General features: G+C 42.1%; 1 protein-coding gene across 1 annotated transcript in view; it reads right to left on the bottom strand.

Annotated features, from left to right (window-relative positions):
* The window catches only part of LOC124864899 (growth hormone secretagogue receptor type 1-like), a 36856-nt gene that overhangs the window by 9918 nt on the left and 5689 nt on the right, over window positions 1–21249 (bottom strand). The window contains exons 3-5 of the mRNA XM_047359859.1: window positions 14491–14980; window positions 14122–14442; window positions 7671–7894 (exon numbers count right to left, since the gene is read on the bottom strand). Coding sequence (XP_047215815.1) covers window positions 7671–7894; window positions 14122–14442; window positions 14491–14980 — 1035 coding nt within the window. The remainder of the gene's footprint in view (window positions 1–7670; window positions 7895–14121; window positions 14443–14490; window positions 14981–21249) is intronic.

The following is a 21249-nucleotide window of genomic DNA, read 5'->3' as shown; positions in this document are numbered from 1 at the left end:
ATTTTTTACCCATTGGAAATTTTCTTCTCAGGCTTGCAAGCTTCCCCCTTCCTTAACATATTCAAACTTGGACACAGAACTCGTCTCCATCTTGAACAATATGGTGGCTGGATATTCCCCTGATGTTTAAACCTGCAAAAACCTGTAAACATTGTTCCCAAGGCCCTTAAACTCAAATGTTGTAAATTAACAGAAGCTTACAAAGCCATGGCATCATTTTCTGGGTTTTCCCAAATTGTGAATAAGCATTCTAATCTTAGTGTGTGTAAATAAAGTAATAGTAACACTAATAAAGATTACCTTAAAGAAATAAAATTTTACTATTCTAGCATTAGAATTAAAAAATATTTGACTTAGGGAATAAATCTGTTTTTTTGTTAGTTTTTTTTTCATTCAACCACTGATGCCACACTTATTAGAACCCAGGAAATAGAAATGTAACTGAAGTATATTGTAATTTTGACTTTACGGTATTAATCAGACTATACCACAACCCCGGTTGTGAGCTGGACCCCTTCGTTCAGAATCAGAATCAGAATCAGCGTTATTGCTAAGTTAGTACTGTTAAACAAGGAATTTGACTCTGTTACACTTTGCTCTCAGTGAAGATTTATTTTGTGTGTATAATAGCTGTGAAATTTTTATAGCTGAAAGAATTTTTTGTTTATGTACATTTACAATAAAATATAATGTGAGATCAGTCCATGTATGCATGGTGTGGTTCTGGATCTCTGACTGTCAAGTGTCCATCTGTCACGGTGTGGTTTTGGGGTGGACTGAAGCGCAGACAAGAGCTAGGCAGCAGCATTCTGAGCAGTCTTCAGCTTTATTCAAAAAGGGTTCAAAGCGTAACAAAAAACACTGCAGGTACTGACCAGAGTAGCGATCCACAACTTACAGAGACACTGCAGGAACATGCGGAAGTCAAGGCATGGACAAGGGTAGTGAACGAAGTGTGAATGAAGGAACCAGCAAAGAACAATGAAACAAAACCAACTGATGTACTGAGGGAGAACAAAGGCAGGTAATCAAAGGAACTGAGAACAGGTGAGACAAGGAGGCAGGGAGGCAGAGGGAGCAGGTGAACCTAATAACAAGACTAACACATGCCGAAAGAACTAACTAACAAATAAAGAGACACACAGACCAAGCAAACCTATAGACAAGATATATAATCAAATAAAGCATAAGAAACTAGAATAACCATGAACTAAAGTAAACTGAGAAACTGGGGGGTAACAAAACAACCTAAGAACTTAGCATAATAGAAACCATAAAGAAACCCTGACTATAAAAGTAAACAAACCTAAACCAACACCGATAGAACAAACTGAGAATGAAGCGGAGGAAAAGGAGGACTAGAATAAAAGTAAACAATAACTTAAGCTAACCTCTAAAAGGAGGGACTGGAGAATAAAGATGAACTGGAGGAACAAAACTAAGGACTGGAGAATAAAGGGAACTAAAACCGAGCAATAATCAACTAAAAGAGGAAAACTAATGACGAGAGGAGAACACACTGGGAGGCAGAAGAAAACCAGAACTGTAGGAGAAACAGAAAACAATTAACCATGAATACAAAACCATTAACAAGAAACCTCTAGCTAACAGTAAACAAAACCAAAAACAAAATCCAAAATGTCCAAACCCTGACACCATCAGAGAAACAGCCTGGGGGAAGAATCTGTCGTTGTGTTGGCTGGTTTTCACAAACAGCTCTCTGTAGCGCCACCTGAAGGTAAAAGCCTAAACAGTTTGTGTGCAAGGTGTGTGGGGTCTGCAGAGATTTTAGCTGCCATATTCCTGACTCTAGACTTGTATACGTCCTGGATAGAGGGAAGGTCCGCCCTGATGATTCTCTCTGCAGACCTGATTGATCGTTGCAGTCTGGACCTGTCCTGTTTTGTGGATGAGCCAAACCACTCTGAGATGGACGAAGACAGGACAGACTGGATGATGGCAGTGTAGAAGATGACCAGCAGCTCCAGTGGAAGGTTTTGCTTCTAGTTGCCTCAGGAAGTACAGTCTCTGCTGGGCCTTCTTCTGAACATTATCTATGTGTGAAGACCATCTCAGGTTTCAAGAAATGGTGATTCCGCTACAGAGTACTGTTCACTAAAACCAGCCGCCACAGAGACAGTTTCTTCCCCCAGGCTGTTTCTCTGTTGAACATTCAATAAAGTACAAAACAACAGCATACAGATGTTGCAAATGCACCTTTTTATTTATATATGTGTATATTGTACATTGTACAATAGGTAGTATGTATATTCTGTAATACAAAAACAAAACCAAAGAGCAAAGTGTACCAAATTCCTTGTTTGTATGTTTGTATGTACAAACTTGGCAATAAAGCTGATTCTGATTCTGATTTTTCTTGCCATAATAAAAATTCTAATAGTCTATTCAGTAGGACTATCAGCTGTGTACTGTATCCACCTCCTGCACAACACAACAGATGGTCCCAAACCCATTTATAAGGCTTGAAATCCCACTTATTAAACCTGACATGGCACACCTGTGAAGTGAAAACCATTTCAGGTGACTACCTCTTGAAGCTCAACAACAGAATGCCAAGAGTGTGTGGAGCAGTAATCAAAGCAAAAGGTGGCTACTTTGAAGAACCTAGCATATAAGACATATTTTCAGTTGTTTCACACTTTTTGTTCAGTATATAATTCAACATGTGTTAATTCATAGTTTTGATGCCTTCAGTGTGAAGCTACAATATTCATAGTCATGAAAATAAAGAAAACTCTTTGAATGAGGTGTGTCCAAACTTTTGGTCTGTACTGTATGTGGGGTGATGTTCTCCAATAGTCCACCCTTATCTACACAGTCTTGAGTGGATTAAGTTCCAGGTGGTTCTGACCACAGTAGTGTACCAGCCGATCCACCTCCTGTCTGTTTTTTGACTCATCATTGTCCTGGATCAGTTCAATAACCGTGGTGTCATCTGCAAACTTCAGGAGTTTCACAGACAGGTCTGCAGAGGTGCGGTCATTTGTGTAGAGAGAGAAGAGGAGTGGGGAGAGAACACACCCCTGGGGGGCGCCTGTGCTGATGGTTCTTGTGCAGGAGAAGATGCTCCCCAGCCTCACCTGCTGCTGCTGGTCCTTCAGGAAGCTAGTGATCCACTGACAGGTGGAAGCCAGGACTTTGAGCTGGATGAGCTTCTGGTGGAGGATGTCTGGGTTGATAGTGCTGAAGGCCGAGCTTAAGTTCACAAACAGGATCCTGGCGTACATCCCTGGGTGGTCAAGGTGTTGCAGGATGAAGTGTAGTCCAAAGTGTAGTTTCTTGGGTACTGGGATGATGGTGAAGCATTAGAAGCAGGAGGGAACCTCTCACAGCTCCAGTCCAGTGACTTGTTGAAGATTTAAGTGAAGATATGTGCCAGTTGGCCGGCGCAGGCTCTCACATTTCTTTTCTTAAAATTCTGAGGAAAATCATTTAAACAATTACAGACTGCTTTCATTTTGGTTATAAAGGCAGTCACTTAGATCTTTATTGCATATGCAATACCTATGTAAAAAAAACACGTACTTAGCAGATTAGAATTTGATACATTAACCACTAATTCATTAATGGTTAGTGAATTACTAGTAAATCATTAACCATAACATAAAATACCATGAATTACTAATAAGAAAAAAATGAATTACCAACAACTTCCATAACAATGAGATCTATTTGTCAAGCAGATGACAGAAACAAAACAACACAATATTGCATTAAAGATCTGTGCAATTAAACAATATTGAACAGTAGCCAAAACACAACTGTAATAAAACATTTAATCTAAGTCTTTCAATGCAAATTGTGGGAACTTTGCCCGTTAAATGTCTCAACAGTCTGTATGAGGTTTATTCTGTTAAACGTCCTCGTCCTCGCTACCATCCAATGCATTTGATATGCAGCCCTTTTTAAATCCACGAATTATGCTCTCTGGTGTCACTTCACCCCATGTTTGGAGGATTCATTCACAAAGCGTACGTACAGCTGGCTTCTGAATTTTTCCAGAAGGTGTGAGCATGTGATGGCTGGACAGGAGCGTCCTTCTTGCCCAGGTCATCCTTCAAAGGCTTGTTAACCACCACATCCAGCACCTATGGTTGGCTTGTCATCCCTTTTGGTATGATGACTAAGTCGCTGTTCATCTTCCTCACCTGAGTTTTCACCACATCAATCAGGTGTCCGAGGAAGGCATTCATAATGAGCATGTTTCTCTTTTTTTTTTTTACCGTATCCTGTCCAACAGAGAAGCGCTCAGAATTGTTGTCTGAGTGCCAAGAAGAAGCCCAACAGATTTACTTTCACAAGTGGAGCATTACAGTTAACTCTTAAATGCTCTGCTTAATATTTATAAAAGAAACTTTGTTAGAAACTGCTTTTATTTCGATTGTTACGGACACAGAGACAGAAATGAAAAGGAAAAAATAAGAAGCGTGAAAGAGAGAGAGAGGTGGGGCAAAAAGGAAAAAGGGAGAGAAGGAAAAAAGAATGGAGGAGAGAAAGAAGAATGAAGAGATTACAAGATAACACCCGGCTTGCTTCTAAACCTGCAGAAGCATACATAATAACAGCCTTTTTACCGAAAAGTGCACGGTACTTATGAATGCAAGATGTAATTGGTGGTAAATGCGGCTCAATATAAAACATTCGTGTATCTGTTAACACCAGAATCTAAACACCTGTGAGTCTGAGTGTGAGCGCGCTTGTGTATAGGTTTCTCCAAATAATTATGCAATAGTGAGTGTGAGGAGCCACAGACCTGCCCCCCTGGACCCGGGACAGACACAGAGGAGATCTGAGCCATAGACATCCAAAGGTCCCCCAGAGCACAGGAAACCCAAGAGAATCATTGCCGAGACTACAGCTATCCCTCCAGAGATGAGCAGGGGAGAGTCCCAGAGGGCTGCAATGACAAGCCCACAGGCCCTGCTGGCAGCTGTCTATGCCAGAGCAGATCCAGCCATGGACCCAGAGACCCAAGATCCCGGGACATATCACTCTCCAAGCAGAGGCCCGACAGAGCCCATGGGTCCAGATCCTGGCAAGCAGCCACTGGGAGTGAGCCGACACACACCAAAGCACCCAGCCCCGGACAGGAAGAACCACGAGTACACCAGTGGGCAGAGACACCAACCACCAGCAGGGAGTGTGGCAGGGAGGAAACTGATCCAGGACAGGGAGCAGTCCAAGACCTAACCTGACACAAAAAACAGGCGCACACAGTCACAATCACACATACCCATCCTCATGTGTACACATAAAAACATTCACACCCACACACCTAACGTAAAGACAAACAACAATGGACTTCGTACACTCACTCACACTCCACATACATACTCTATGCATACTTTCCCAGGTCCAGGTGCCAAAACCCCACAGGGGCAACCAGTCCCTAGACCTAGGAGGTGGTCCCCTTCCCTCCGGGGGTGGAGACAGGCAGACCGCCCCAGTAACCAGCCCAGACTAGAGCCGGCTCTGCCCGAAGCCGGTGACCCCGGCCCTTACCCTGAATCCCCGCCCCGAACACAGTCCCCAACGATTCCCATCCTCATACAGAAAGGGGGTCATGTTTCTCATTTTTCTGAGAGTCCTGTGCCTTGTTCCCCCCACCACTTTCAGCCAGTCTACCACAAGTTAACTCTCCATCCAGCCCTTTTCGTGGGCACGTACAACGATGCCAGCTGGTATCGCTGCTTTCGGGACTGTTTTGAGTTTGAAAACCACATATGTTGGCAGCTTTGTCCTGTCTGGCAGGCAAGCCAACATGACAGTGACCTGCCTCTTTTCATTTCCAGTTGACTTCACAATAACAGACTTCACGCTTTTTCGTGCAGGGTCACAGATATAGGCATGTAAAAAAACACAGTTTGGTTAGCAAACCCCTGTGTTTTTTTACACAGGGGTTTGCACCCCCAAGTAGGTGCTGGGCAAGGCTGGTTTTGCGCCGCAATGCAAAGCCACAACGATGATGGCTTTAAACTCGGTGGCGGGTATGTTTAACTCCTTGGCAATGTCCAAAGATTTCAGCCGGATGATCGCCCTGGTAATGGGCATGCCCCCTTTGCATTTCTCAATAATAATCTCCCAAACTCTCCAGTCAACTTCCGCAAAAAGATAAGCTCAAAGTAAATTGTATTTACAGTACATTACAGTTTCAACATATAATGTCCTCTGTGTTCACATCATATGGCCACTAATTTTACTTCATTGTTCTCCTTCACACTCTTTCAAAATGGCCAAAGCTCAATAAGAAATGCAACAGGTGTTATACTGATATCACCATGTTACCATAAACAGCATTACACCCAGTCTGCCTACTAACTGCTAATGTGAGAATAATACCAGAAAAAAGTATTTTCTGTCCTACCATCACAAACATAAAGGTTTGCGAAACGATCCTGGGAATTTAACTGGTACTCTGTGCTTTGGTCAGATGCGACCAAGATGGAACTTTTCAACAATAAAAAGGTGGATTTAGTATGAAACAAAGGATTAATATGTTGAAAAGGACACCATGTCATTTGTAAAGTGTGTCGGGGGATCTGTGATGGTTTGTCCTCCAAAAGGCACAGAAACGTCATTAAAGAGAATTAAATTATGAATTGATTATATCCAAATTCCAATATATTCCATCTTTCTTAAAAAATTTGAAGACACATAAAATCTTTTAAATGAATCATTGTAATTGTAAGGATTGTTTCCATTTTGGGTTATATTTGATTTTTTTTTTTTTTTTTTTTTCCTTTTAACTTATCAGGTAATTTTAAAAACCAGTTTAATATATTTGTTAGTTCTTACTGTTGTTTGATCTTTTGATTATAATGTTTTCTTTGTCCTGGTTCATTTCTTAAACTTCACTCTCCATGTCTCAGTTTGAGTTTAGAGATTTGTAATTTCAAGTTAGCTGGGGTCAGAACTATTATATTTATGTTTTTATTTCACCTACACACTTCACGTATTTCCTTAGGGAAAAAAAGAACAAACTAACTGGTAGCCTCTGCCAGAAACCTGAAAATAGGTCGTCTAAAACATTTGGCCAAATGTACACAAAAATGAATCACCAGACATAAAAATATCCTTTTTCCATGCCATCCCAGTCCACAGACTTAAACCCTAAACCTGTGGGGTGTGCTGGAGAGAAGAGTAAATGCAACATTGCTGTTACATTACAAAGTGGTTGTAGAGTGCCGAGCTGTGAGTGTGCGCAGGCGGTGAGGGTGAGTGTGAGAGTGTTTGTATATGAGGCTCTGAACAGCCAGTCTATACCTGGCAGACATCAGGTTGTAAAGTAACGGATTAACAGCAGGGCTGAGGTAAAGGAGGACAGACGACACAAGGTTAAAATACTGAGACAGATAGTAAAGAAAGTACATGCGAGTGTCAGGGTGAGAGTGTGTGTTGTTTAAGAGGGTGTCATTGTGTGGAGTATAAATGTACAGATCAGAGGGTGTCACAGTGTATGTGTTTGTGGAGGTAGTCACAGGTTTGGGACTTGGTTTGACATTTTGGGGGCTTAGAGTAACTGCTGTCCTGTTTGGCATTTTATATGTAGTACTGTTGTGAAATTTACCTTTTGACTTAATTTTTTCTAGAAATGAGCCTTTGGCACACATGTCACAGAAAATTTTATGTAACTCTGGAAGAGCGTCCACCTTTTCAGTGCTAGAGAGGGACTCAAAATGTGCATCAGAGTCTGAGTGGCCAAAGTGTTCCGGATCCATATAAATGTCTTTGCTGCTGGCGCTGCCATTGGTGGCAAAGTGGGGTGTAGTGTCCATGTCTTGTCTCTCAGCACCAGAGCCAAGAGAAAGAGATAATATGGTCCGACCAACGTGGTAGGGAAGCCAGCAGAGCACAAATGCCAAGACGATCACTCCTGGTGAAGATGGAAAGGAAAAAGAATTTGAGAGACTGCTGTGATCTAAAAGTAAAAAATACACATACTAATTATTAAAACTTTTTAGGTAAATTGCAGCAGCTACAGATCATTTTTTAAAAATAAAAAAATTATCTTTTGGTCCTTGACATCTAATTTAGATTTCAATGTCTCTATAAATATTTGCATAACCTGCTTACTGCAAACAAATCTGTTTGTGGGTTTTCTTGGTGGTAATAAAATGCCACAATATTTCTTGTCCATCAGCATTGCAACTTTATCTGGTGTAAGTGTAAGATTTTATTATGAGTCCCAAATATAAAGGGGAGCGCTTTGAGCGTCATACCCTGTATCTGTTTGAACTGATTATTTTGAGCTAAAAGATGAAAAAGCTCTTGAGCCAAGAACACACAATTACAAAGACACTGAAGAAGCCTCCACCACAATTAAATCTATAGTTCGGCTGCATTTTGGGAACTCAGGGGAAACAAATAAACTGTGACAAATAAGATATAAACAATTAGTACATTTTGTGACACTGGCTAACCTGTAATTAACATCTCCTTCCGATGGTTGTGTGTAACCAAAACGAGAAAGCCATTATCAGTTTTAATGCATTGGATTTGATCATCTGTACTTCAAAATACAATAAGATGTGAAAGTAAGAGTGGAAGTCGGTCCTCCATAGTTCTTGAGTTGTTACACAGTTATGTTGACGCAGACTAATACATATTTATCATCAGGCTGCCCAGTAACACTCAGTTACAAAATCATTAAAGATTTTACCAATGTTAAATCATATGTGGCAGCATTTGAGGAAATCAGTTTAAAAAGCAACAATGACAGAATGATAGACAGGATTCAAAACATTCTCAAGCACTGTAATATTACAGTTGCTGTCTGACCATTAGCTGCTAGCAACACTAAAGTTAGCATCTACTTTGGAGTTTCACAGTGTGCTAATCTGCAGGGTTGTTTTACAGTCTTAATGAGTGAGTTCACAATCCTAAATAGTTAGACTGATCAAATCTGAACTGGAAAATTCTGCACAGACCTATACAAAGAAGGTAATTTTAAAAAATAACATATATTCAGCCTCAATCTCTTGATTATTTGGTTGCTGAGGCAATATTTAAAATTTTAGCCTTATGTGGTCATAATTTCTAGGAAGGAGATATATTCTGTGCAGTTTTCAAAAGCTGGCATGTTTTCTTTCTTTATTCTTTCTTTAATGGTTTATTTGTCATATGCAGGTTAAGTATACAATGAAATGCTTGAGATAAGAAGAAACAATCAACTCGCTATAAAAACAAAAAGTAATAATAGCATACGATAAAAAAGTATACATAGTGTAGCAGCAATAAGCTAATAAAGTGTCACAAATGTGGTTTAGTGCAGTATTATTGTCCAGAGTTCAGTAGTCTGACAGCTTGTGGATAATAACTGTCCTTAAGTATTTTTGTGTGTGCCTTCTGATCTTTAGTAAAAAGACTAAAATCCAAAAGACCAAGTCTTCTGGTCTTTATGAAATGTAGACTATTCCATATGGCATTCTCAAAATTACTTTTAAAGTTTATCTTCTTGAAATTTCTATTTGCAGCTGACTTAAAGGAGTAGAATAATGGTGCAAACAACTAGATAACCAGTTCTGGTTTAAATCCGCTTATCATTACATTTGGATTATAAATTGACGATGAAGAGGATCAGGATGCTTGATTGGGTAAAAGAGGATAATTAGATAACTAGAGAGTTATTGGTCACAGCAGCAGTCACACTACAAGAATTTCCCAGAAAACGTTCTGCCAATGCAGAATGTTGCATGTTGTCTTTGGTCATGAAAGGGCCAAATCAACTGTCGGTGAGCCTTTCACATTGAATGACTACTGACTGCCAAATCAACCTCATGAACAAAGTTTTCATTATGATGCAGTTCTCTTAGCCCAAAGACCACAGTGTTATGCTAACTGAAGACAATTTGACTCCACTCCTCACTCTTCTTGCTCAGTGCATAACTTAAAGATGGTTCTATATGCACAAATTTATCTCACCCATTCCAACAATAAAAGCTATCATTTTGGATTTAGCTAATACAAAAGCTCCGTACAGTTAGTCAGGTTGTTTTACACACTGGTCACATCCATGCTGTAAATATTCATATGCTGCTGAGATTCACCAAAAGGCTGGTAACCAGAATCAGTTGATTTACAACTTGACCGTGTGCTCGGAGAAAACAAATTCAATAGTTTTCTAAACGCATAAACATAACCTTCATCACATCATAGATATTTTCAGTATCAGTTAGATGTTTACAAAGTCAGAGGAAGAAGAGAGATGTAAGAAGCTTTTTAAAAGGAAACAGTTTCTACGGAGCTATATTGGCAGTTCATTAAGGTTGCTATGAAAGAGCAAGACTCAGTGGATGCTGGTCATTTTGCTCTTTCTGTATTATGTATACAGGTTACATACTGTACACCGTTTTGGTCATTTTATGGGCGCCAAAAGGAGTTTTGTCCTAGAGGATGTCAATTTATACACGTCTTGGGGACCTGTCATCAAATTGACAAATGAGCAAACTGACACAGAAACGACTTCAGTAGACAGCTAAAGGCTAAACATGTTACAGAAAGTTGCTCTGACCTATTTGTTTGAGCATTTACTCTGTATCATTTTAAGATAATTAAGGTAAGGGATGACAGTAATGACAGAAATGATAAATGTGCTAATCGTGGCAATTACAAATGTAAGATGCAAAAGACAGTTTTAAACAGAGCTTTCTCCAGTTCTCAAAACACAGCATCCTGAAACGTTTAGATGTGTTCCTGGTCCAACAAACCTAAACCAAATGGCTGAATTCCCTCCTCTGCATGCAATCAATGTCTACTAAGGACCTAATAATGTGATTTACGTGGCGGCTATCTGTCACTATTCTGTGGTCACTTTGACTAGAGAGGAACTCCTTAACATCAATCATCCCTGTCCAGGCATTTTTGCCTATTTAACATTGACTAAGATCTTGGTTGGCATCGCACTGGATCTCTATGGGATTTCCGAGAGTTGCAGATCAGGTAAACTGGCAGGTGCACTCTTGAAACCTCAGGAACAGGGTCTCCATACACCCTTGCCCTCATGCCACCTGGCTAATAAAATGGACGAACTGCTGCTTCTCAACTTTAAAAACTCAGACACCTGCAGATCTGTCGCTCTTTTTCACCGGAACCCCAGACTACAGATGCTGAGCTTCAGTTGTTTCGGGGGGACCGCTGCACTGAGTTCTCTGGGAAAAAGAGAGGAGATACGGAATCTGCTTGTTCATAAACGTAGGTTGGTATTCTTATGTCACTGTATTACAGAAGACATGGATCCCTCACCTGGAGTCATTTTTTAAATACAGTACAGACCAAAAGTTTGGACACACCTTCTCATTCAAAGAGTTGTCTTTATTTTCATGACTATGAATATTGTAGCTTCACACTGAAGGCATCAAAACTATGAATTAACACATGTAGAATTATATACTGAACAAAAAAGTGTGAAACAACTGAAAATATGTCTTATATTCTAGGTTCTTCAAAGTAGCCACCTTTTGCTTTGATTACTGCTCCGCACACTCTTGGCATTCTGTTGATGAGCTTCAAGAGGTAGTCACCTGAAATGGTTTTCACTTCACAGGTGTGCTCTGTCAGGTTTAATAAGTGGGATTTCAAGCCTTATAAATGGGGTTGGGACCATCAGTTGTGTTGTGCAGGAGGTGGATACAGTACACAGATGATAGTCCTACTGAATAGACTGTTAGAATTTGTATTATGGCAAGAAAAAAGCAGCTAAGTAAAGAAAAACGAGTGGCCATCATTACTTTAAGAAATGAAGGTCAGTCAGTCCAAACAATTGGGAAAACTTTGAAAGTGTCCCCAAGTGCAGTCGCAAAAACCATCAAGCGCTACAGAGAAACTGGCTCACATAAGGACCGCCCCAGGAAAGGAAGACCAAGAGTCACCTCTGCTGTGGACGATAAGTTCATCATAGTCACCAGCCTCAGAAATCGCAGGTTAACAGCAGCTCAGATTAGAGAACAGGTCAATGCCGCACAGAGTTCTAGCAGCAGACACATCTCTAGAACAACTGTTAAGAGGAGACTGTGTGAATCAGGCCTTCATGGTAAAATAGCTGCTAGGAAACCACTGCTGAGGACAGGCAACAAGCAGAAGAGACTTGTTTGGGCTAAAGAACACAAGGAATGGACATTAGACCAGTGGAAATCTGTGCTTCGGTCAGATGAGTCCAAGTTTGAGATCTTTGGTCCAACCACCGTGTCTTTGTGCGGCGCAGAAGAGGTGAACGGATGGACTCTACATGCCTGGTTCCCATCGTGAAGCATGGAGGAGGAGGTGTGATGGTGTGGGGGTGCTTTGCTGGTGACACTGTTGGGGATTTATTCAAAATTGAAGGCATACTGAACCAGCATGGCTACCACAGCATCTTGCAGCGGCATGCTATTCCATCCGGTTTGCGTTTAGTTGGACCATCATTTATTTTTCAACAGGACAATGACCCCAAACACACCTCCAGGCTGTGTAAGGGCTATTTGACCAAGAAGGAGAGTGATGGGGTGCTGCGCCAGATGACCTGGCCTCCACAGTCACCGGACCTGAACCCAATCGAGATGGTTTGGGGTGAGCTGGATCGCAGAGTGAAGGCAAAAGGGCCAACAAGTGCTAAGCATCTCTGGGAACTCCTTCATGATTGTTGGAAAACCATTTCAGGTGACTACGTCTTGAAGCTCATCAACAGAATGTCAAGAGTGTGCGGAGCAGTAATCAAAGCAAAAGGTGGCTACTTTGAAGAACCTAGAATATAAGACATATTTTCAGTTGTTTTACACTTTTTTGTTCAGTATGTAATTCCACATGTGTTAATTCATAGTTTTGATGCTTTCAGTGTGAAGCTACAATATTCATAGTCATGAAAATAAAGAAAACTCTTTGAATGAGAAGGTGTGTCCAAACTTTTGGTCTGTACTGTACTTTAAACCAAGCGAGGTTGGACGTTTGGAGAACACCCCCCATGCTTATGCAACATAGTGAATTAAATTATTGGTCTTATTGGAAAAACACTCAGCTCAGTTTTACAACTTCTGTCTCAAGGAAGAATTTGACCTGCAGAAGATAACACAGAATGGGCAGTATATGTTATTCCCCCATGCCTAAATTGTAGTAAACACCTGCCAAATGGGCTTGTCTACGGTCACCAAATGAGTGTGGAGAGATGCCAGCCCATAAGAGTGTGCTATAAAGACTGCTGACTGCCCTACTGTGGCACAACATCCTGTTCAGACTTATGCTGTGACGTGTGTCCTCTCTTTGGAAGATTATTAAACCTGTTTGAGTGAGTTTTATTGTTTTTGAGTCCTCACACATGGACACTGCTTCAAAGAAGGCAAAGACTACTTCCTGGGACAACTCAAGAAGTACAACCTTCCACATGAAGTGCTGGTCATCTTCTATACCTTCATTATTCAATCTTTCCTGTGTTTGTCCATTACTGTTCGGTTTGGCTTATCCAGAAAAACAGGATAGGTCCAAACTATGAACAGTTAGGTCTGTAGAGAGGATTATCGCAGCTGACTTTCCCTCCATCTAGGACTTGTACATGTCTAGGATCAGGAAGAGGGTAGTTAAGATCTCTGCAGACCTCACACATCCTGAACACAAAACATATTGACTTGTACCCTGAGGTCGGTGCTACAGAGCGCTTTTTGAAAAAACCAGCTGCCACAGAGACAGTTTCTTTCCCCAGATTGTGACTCAGATGAACAATTAACAGTTAGTGTGCTCAGATCAATACCATGCATATTTGCACCAATTCAACCACGTCTTTCCCTTTTGTAAAACCACTGTATATACATAGTTACAAAAATAAATTGTTTTTCTTCTTAAATATTTATATTTAATATTTCTTCAATGAGAGTAGTGGAACTGACGCCTAATTGGTTCCCCGGTTTAAAATTTTAGCTCTGAACCATGTTGTCCTTGTTCTAAATTAGTAAAAGCCTGGTTAACAATTACTGAGCTCAGATACACATAGTGGGATGTGGTGGGTAATGTTTTGAATAATGTTAATTTTACTTCTTAAAGAGGAATTGGAATTGCCTAAACCAGTAGGTCAAAGCTTAACAAAAATTGGTCTCAAATCAGTAAGTCTGTAATGTACAGTCTATGGTGTTTTCTCACCTAACATCTTCACAGTGCTTCGGTGACTCTGATCTCTTCTGCTGCTCTTTGGACGGAGCCACAGTGTCCGTCCAATTAGGGTATACACCAGGCCAAGGATGCAAAGGGGAACCAGGAAGTACAAGTTGGAGAGAATCATCATGGCTGAAAAGAGACCTGAGGATTTGGCGTATTGTGTACAGCGACATTCTCTCCTGTCAATCTCTCCGCCACGGCTTCCATCTGCTCTTTCTTCTTCTCCTCCTCCCTCATCTTCTTTTTTTTTGTTTTGCTGATCTTTCTCAAATTCAATCTTCCTTTCCTCCTCATTGGCTTCCTCAGCTTCTTTTTCATCTTTCATTTTGGTTATATTTCCTCGTTGCCATTCACTTTCTTCTTTTGATCTGCTGTTTTTGTCTTCAAACCATTTAAACGTTGTGGCATCTTCACCCCATCCTTCTTTCTCTTTCTCTTCCAGGTTTTTTTCCTCTAATCGTGGATCCAGCAAAGCCATGAGTGCACCTTCTCTTTCCCCTCCACTCTTCATTATTCCTCCTTGTTCTCCCTCTCTGCCCACCCATCCTCCTTCCTCCCTCCACTGACTGAGTCCAAACTCCTCTCCCCCAACGTCCTCCACTCCGACCATAACTAAAACAGGTGAAGCACTGACAGCCGCGCCTAGCCACAGGCAGCCAATAATGACCCTGGTTCTGCGGCGTGTTACCACTGTCTTAGCTGTAATCGGCCAGCACACAGCCAGGTACCTCTCCAAGGAGAGGAAGGTGATGTGAAGGATGGTGCAGAAGGTGCAGCACTCTGAGAGGAACATAGTCAGCTTACAGGCGAGGTCACCCAGGGGCCATGGTCTGGGTCTCCAGAGCTGGGGGACACAAAAGGATACGTCTGATTAGCTAACCCAATAATTAATAAGTGGAAGTGAAAGGAAAAGTGAAAAGAAAAGGACCGATTTTTTTACAAATAAAAATCAAAAAGGTATGGCATACATTTGTATTCCAACCAGTTTACTTTGATACAACACAGTTCCATTCAGTTTATTTATTTATATAGCACCAATTCACAACAGATGTTGTCTCAAGGCACTTTACCAAAGAAGTCAGTTCAATCCAATCATATAGACAGATTCCACATCAATTACCTATATTCCAGTTTGATTCTAGTTCAATTTACTACTCAAATTAATTAAGAAATCCAGCAGATTGCATTGAGTCAGTGACTTGCAGCAATTTTTCCTTCTGGACCAGCATGTAGCAACAGTGGACTGTTAGGTTATGTTCACTTTGCAATCATTTATACGGAGCATACATGTAGCGACAACGGAAAGGAAAACTAAAGTTACTTTCAGAGGTAACAGTAAATAGTGTCCAACTGTGTGTAATTTATTCTTGTACTGTGAAGGCCTTAGATGTTTGTTAGAGAACAATTCTGAGTAAACAGCATTATACAGGTCCTTCTCAAAAAATTAGCATATTGTGATAAAGTTCATTATTTTCCATAATGTAATGATGAAAATTTAACATTCATATATTTTATATTCATTGCACACTAACTGAAATATATGAATGTTAAATTTTCATCATTACATTATGGAAAAAAATGAACTTTATCACAATATGCTAATTGTTTGAGAAGGACCTGTAAAGTCCAAGGAACATATCAGACAGCAGAGAGAAAGTTGTGGAGAGGTTTAAGACAATTATCTTAAAGCAGGTTTCAGTTATAATAGTAGTACCAGTAGTTTTTATCATGATTTGGAGGGTTTTGAGTTTTTGATTTTCTTTTTGTGTGTTTATTTGGACTTTTTCCCTGCCAGTTAATGTGGTCTTTAAATATTGCTTTCTTTATTCATTACTTCAGTTCCCACTGTTCAATATTGCTTAGAGTTTTCATTTTTAGATTATTCTTTTATTTCCTAGTCATTTTATGTTCTCTGTTTATTTTGTGTTTCTTCTGTTAGCTCTGTATTAGATGTTTCCTTTGGGGTTTCTTTTACTTCCATGCAGTTTCACTCAGGTTTATTAGTCTCTCTCAGCCACCCTGCAATAAAGCTCAAGCAGTCCATCTGCTACCTGCTCTTCAGAGTCATGCTTCTCACCTGTTTCCCCTGCTATTTATCCCATTTCTCATTGCTCCTTGTTGGTTTATACTTTGGTGCTCGGACCATGTCCATGTCCTTGACTGTCCCCTTCTCAAGTACTCTGTATTTCTACTGGAGGACTTCAACGCCCATGTGGGTAACGACAGTGACACCTGGTGGGGTGTGAATGAAATAAATGGCCTCCACAATCTGAACCAGCAAAGTGTTTTGTTGCTGGACTTCTGTGTCAGTCACAGATTGTTCATAGTGATGTAATGATGCCATGTTCAGGCTTAAGGGTTATCATCAGTGCACTTGGCACCAGGACAACCTAGGAGTTCAGAGAAGCCATGGAGAAGTAATTCTCAAAACGATTCTGGCAAACCTTGTGCCGCAGGAGAAAGAAGCAGCTTACTGTGGGGATGGGGAGCTGCTGACCTCGACAGGGGAAATTATCTGGCGGTAACTATAAACCCAAAGCCCCCCACTCCATCAATGACTCTCGCCTTGCAAATGCGCTAAACCAGTTCTGCTGTTGCTTTGAGAGTCAATTGGTCACCATCCCCCGTGACTCCTCCACTCAGCCTCAACCCCGGGTCAGCATTTCCTCCCCTCTCTCCTCAGGGTTGGCCAGCTCCACCCACTCCACCCCGACCCCTCTACATTTCAGAGAAGGAAGTCAATAGACTGTTTAAGTGGCAGAAACCCCTCAAAGCAGTTGGACTGGACCGTGTCTCCCCATCCACCCTGAAGCACTGAGCTGATCCGCTGTCTTCGGTGTTCACAGACATTTTTAACACCTCACTGGGGACATGCCAGGTGCCAGCCTGCTTCAAACCCTCCATCATCATCCCTGTCCCAAAAAAACAAGGACTAAAAAACTTCAGAGCTGTTGCCCTGACCTCAGAGGTAATGAAGTCCTTTGAGCACCTTGTGTTGACCCATCTTAAATCCATCACAGAACCATTTCTGGATCCCCTGCAGTTTGCCTACAGAGACAACAAGTCTGTGGATGATACAATAAACATGGCCCTTCACTACATTCTGCAGTACCTGGCCTCCTCAGGAACCTATGCCAGGACAAACACGAACTTCCTGACAGGAAGCAGCACGTGAAGCTGGGAAAACATGTCTCTGATCCCAGGACCATCAGCTCCAGTTCTCCTCAAGGCTGTGTTCTTCCCCCTCTGCTCTTCTCCCTGTACACCAACAGCTGCACCTTCAGTCACCAGTCGCTCAAGCTCCTGAAGTTTGCAGATGACATCACCCTCAATGGGCTCATCTCTGGGGGAGATGAGTCAGCCTACAGGAGGGAGATTGACCATATGGTGAGCTTGTGCAGCCAGAACAGTCTGGAGCTCAACGCTCTGAAAACAATAGACATGATCAAGGACTTCAGAAAGAGCACAGCCCGACCCACCCCCATCAACTTGTGTGACTCTCCAGTCACCATTGTGGACTTCTTTTGTTTCCTGGGCACCATCATGATCTCAGGTTGGAGCTGAACATCACCTCCCTCACCAAGAAGGCTCAGTGGAGAACCTACTTTCTGCAGCAGCTGAAGAAGTTCAGCCTGCCAAAGACAGTGATGGTGCACTTCTACTCCACCATCATTGAGTCCATGCTCACCTCTTCCATCACCATCTGGTACGCTGCTGCCACCATCAGGGACAAGGGCAGGCTGCAGCGTATCATTCGCTCTGGTTTCAATACAATTTAACGGCAGATTTTAATTCAAAGGTTCCCTGAACAGTTTAATTTAAGTAACAATCTGCTGGGTTGGATTCTAGATTTTTTAATGAACAGGACACAGAGAGTGAGAGTTAACAACTCTCTCTCAGATTTCAAATATATTTCCACTGGATCATCTCAGGGCTGTGTGCTGTCACATTTGCTTTTTATTCCATATACTAACATGTGCCAGAGCAGCCATGAGAACAGGTTCATAATAAAATATTCAGATGATTCTGTTGTTGTCATACCCCTTTTCCAAGGGCTATACTTTGGCCTGCTCCGCTCAACCCGTTTCCATTACTGGCTTTCTACCCCAGTGTTGGCTTTCTTGTTCCTTGCTTGTCAGGTTGTCCCATCGGGGGTGAGTAGGGATGAAATTCAATTCAAATTCAAAAATACTTTATTAATCCCAAAGGGAAATTAAATGTTGTTATAGCTCATATTATGAAGGTTTGCTCAAAGAGTCGTTGTAGATGCTGATGGCTGTGGGCAGGAAGGATCTCCTGTAGCGCTCCGTCTTACAGCAGATCTGAAGAAGCCTCTGACTGAAGACACTCTGTTGTTGTAGGACAGTCTCATGAAGAGGATGCTCAGGGTTCTCCATAATGTTCTTCATTTTATGAAGAATCCATCTTTCCATAATGATCTCCAGAGGTTCCAGAGGAGTCCCCAGAACAGAGCCAGCTTTCAGCTTGTTGAGCTTTTTTAAGTCCCTGGCTCTGATGCTGCTTCCCCAGCAGATGATGGTAGAAGAGATCACACTCTCCACAACAGACTTATAGAAGATATGCAGCATCTTGCTGCAAACACCAAAGGACCTAAGCTTCCTCAAGAAGTACAGTCTGCTCTGTCCCTTCTTCTGGATGACTTCACAGTAGCATCTCCACTCCAGTCTGTTGTCCAGGTGAACACCGAGGTATTTATACTCCTCCACCACCTCCACCTCTTCTCCCATGATGGAAATAGTTTTTGACCTATTGCTGTTTCTCTTAAAATCTACAATCATCTCCTTTGTTTTAGTCACGTTCAAGATGAGATGATTGTTTCCACACCATGCCACAAAGCGGTCCACCACCTTCCTGTACTCAGCTTCTTGTCCATCTCTGATCCACCCCACGACTGCAGAATCATCCGAGTATTTCTGCAGATGATTGGAGTCTGTCTGGTACTGGAAGTCTGAGGTGTACAGAGTGAAAAGGAATGGTGAGAGTACAGTCCCCTGTGGTGCTCCTGTGCTGCTGACTACCTGGTTAGACTCACAACCCTTCAGTCTCACAAACTGTGGTCTGTTTGTCAGGTAGTCTTTGATCCAGAAGATTGTTGAGGCCTCCACCTGAGTCTTCTGGGGTTTCTGACAAAGCAAATCAGGTTGGATTGTATTAAATGCACTGGAGAAATCAAAGAACATGATCCTCACAGTGCTGCTGGCTTTGTCCAGATGACAGTGGGTTTGTTGAAGCAGGTGTATGATGGCATCTTCAACTCCAACTCCACAGCGATAAGCAAACTGAAGGGGGTCCTGATGGTTTACTGTTTGCTTAATCAGGTGGGCCAACAGGAGTCTCTCTAGGACCTTCATGATGTGGGTTGTCAGGACAACAGGTCTATAGTCACTGAGGACTGATGGGTGAGTTTTCTTTGGTACCGGAACAAGATAGGAGGTCTTCCACAACACTGGAACCTTCTTCTGGGCCAGGCTAAGGTTGAAGAGGTGCTGCAGAATCCCACAGAGCTGCTCTGCACAGACCTTCAGGACTCTAGGGCTGACATGGTGTGGACCTGCAGCCTTATTCCGATTCAGTCTCTCCAGTTGTCTCTTCACCTGACTTCTTGAGACACACAGGTGGAAGGGGGAAGCAAAGGAAGCATCAGCATCTTCTGATATGGTTGAAGGCAAACATGTAGAAGCAGAAGGGTCTATGGCTGAGGTGGAAGATAAAAAATTTGAGATGTTACTGGACAGCTGTGGGTCAAAGGAGGGTGGGATGTCTGTTTGGCTGTGAGCAGGAGAGGAGGATGCGAAGCTTGTTTCTGAACTGAACCTATTGAAGAATGTGTTCAGTTCATTGGCTCTGTCCAGACCTCCATCGGTCTGATCATCCTTCTGCTTGAAGCCTGTGATCTTCTTCATCCCTGTCCACACATCTCTGATATTATTTTGCTGGAGCTTGTTCTCCAGCATCTTCTTGTACACCTCCTTGTTGTCTCTTATCTTATCTTACCAGAAGAAGGTTCCGGTGTTGAGGAAGACCACCTGTCTTGTTCCGGTACCAAAGAAAACTCACCCATCAGTCCTCAATGACTATAGACCTGTTGCCCTGACATCTCACATCATGAAGGTCCTAGAGAGACTCCTGTTGGCTCACCCCTTCAGTTTGCTTATCGCTGTGGAGTTGGAGTTGAAGATGCCATCATACACCTGCTTCAACAAACCCACTGTCATCTGGACAAAGCCAGCAGCACTGTGAGGATCATGTTCTTTGATTTCTCCAGTGCATTTAATACAATCCAACCTGATTTGCCTTGTCAGAAACTCCAGAAGACTCAGGTGGAGGCCTCAACAATCTCCTGGATCAAAGACTACCTGACAAACAGACCACAGTTTGTGAGACTGAAGGGTTATGAGTCTAACCAGGTGGTCAGCAGCACAGGAGCACCACAGGGGACTGTACTCTCACCATTCCTTTTCACTCTGTACACCTCAGACTTCCAGTACAAGACAGACTCCTGTCATCTGCAGAAATACTCGGATGATTCTGCAGTCATGGGGTGGATCAGAGATGGACAAGAAGCTGAGTACAGGAAGGTGGTGGACCGCTTTGTGGCATGGTGTGGAAACAATCATCTCATCTTGAACGTGACTAAAACAAAGGAGATGATTGTAGATTTTAAGAGAAACAGCAATAGGTCAAAAACTATTTCCATCATGGGAGAAGAGGTGGAGGTGGTGGAGGAGTATAAATACCGCGGTGTTCACCTGGACAACAGACTGGAGTGGAGATGCTACTGTGAAGTCATCCAGAAGAAGGGACAGAGCAGACTGTACTTCTTGAGGAAGCTTAGGTCCTTTGGTGTTTGCAGCAAGATGCTGCATATCTTCTATAAGTCTGTTGTGGAAAGTGTGATCTCTTCTACCATCATCTGCTGGGGAAGCAGCATCAGAGCCAGGGACTTAAAAAAGCTCAACAAGCTGATAAAGAAGGCTGGCTCTGTTCTGGGGACTCCTCTGGAACCTCTGGAGATCATTGTGGAAAGACGGATTCTTCATAAAATGAAGAACATTATGGAGAACCCTGAGAATCCTCTTCATGAGACTGTCC

The sequence above is a fragment of the Girardinichthys multiradiatus genome, chromosome Y (genome assembly GCF_021462225.1).
Source record: "Girardinichthys multiradiatus isolate DD_20200921_A chromosome Y, DD_fGirMul_XY1, whole genome shotgun sequence".
NCBI classification, from domain to species: Eukaryota; Metazoa; Chordata; class Actinopteri; order Cyprinodontiformes; family Goodeidae; genus Girardinichthys; species Girardinichthys multiradiatus.
The sequence above is the reverse complement of the archived record's forward strand: the minus strand, read 5'-3'. Positions and strand labels throughout refer to the sequence as shown.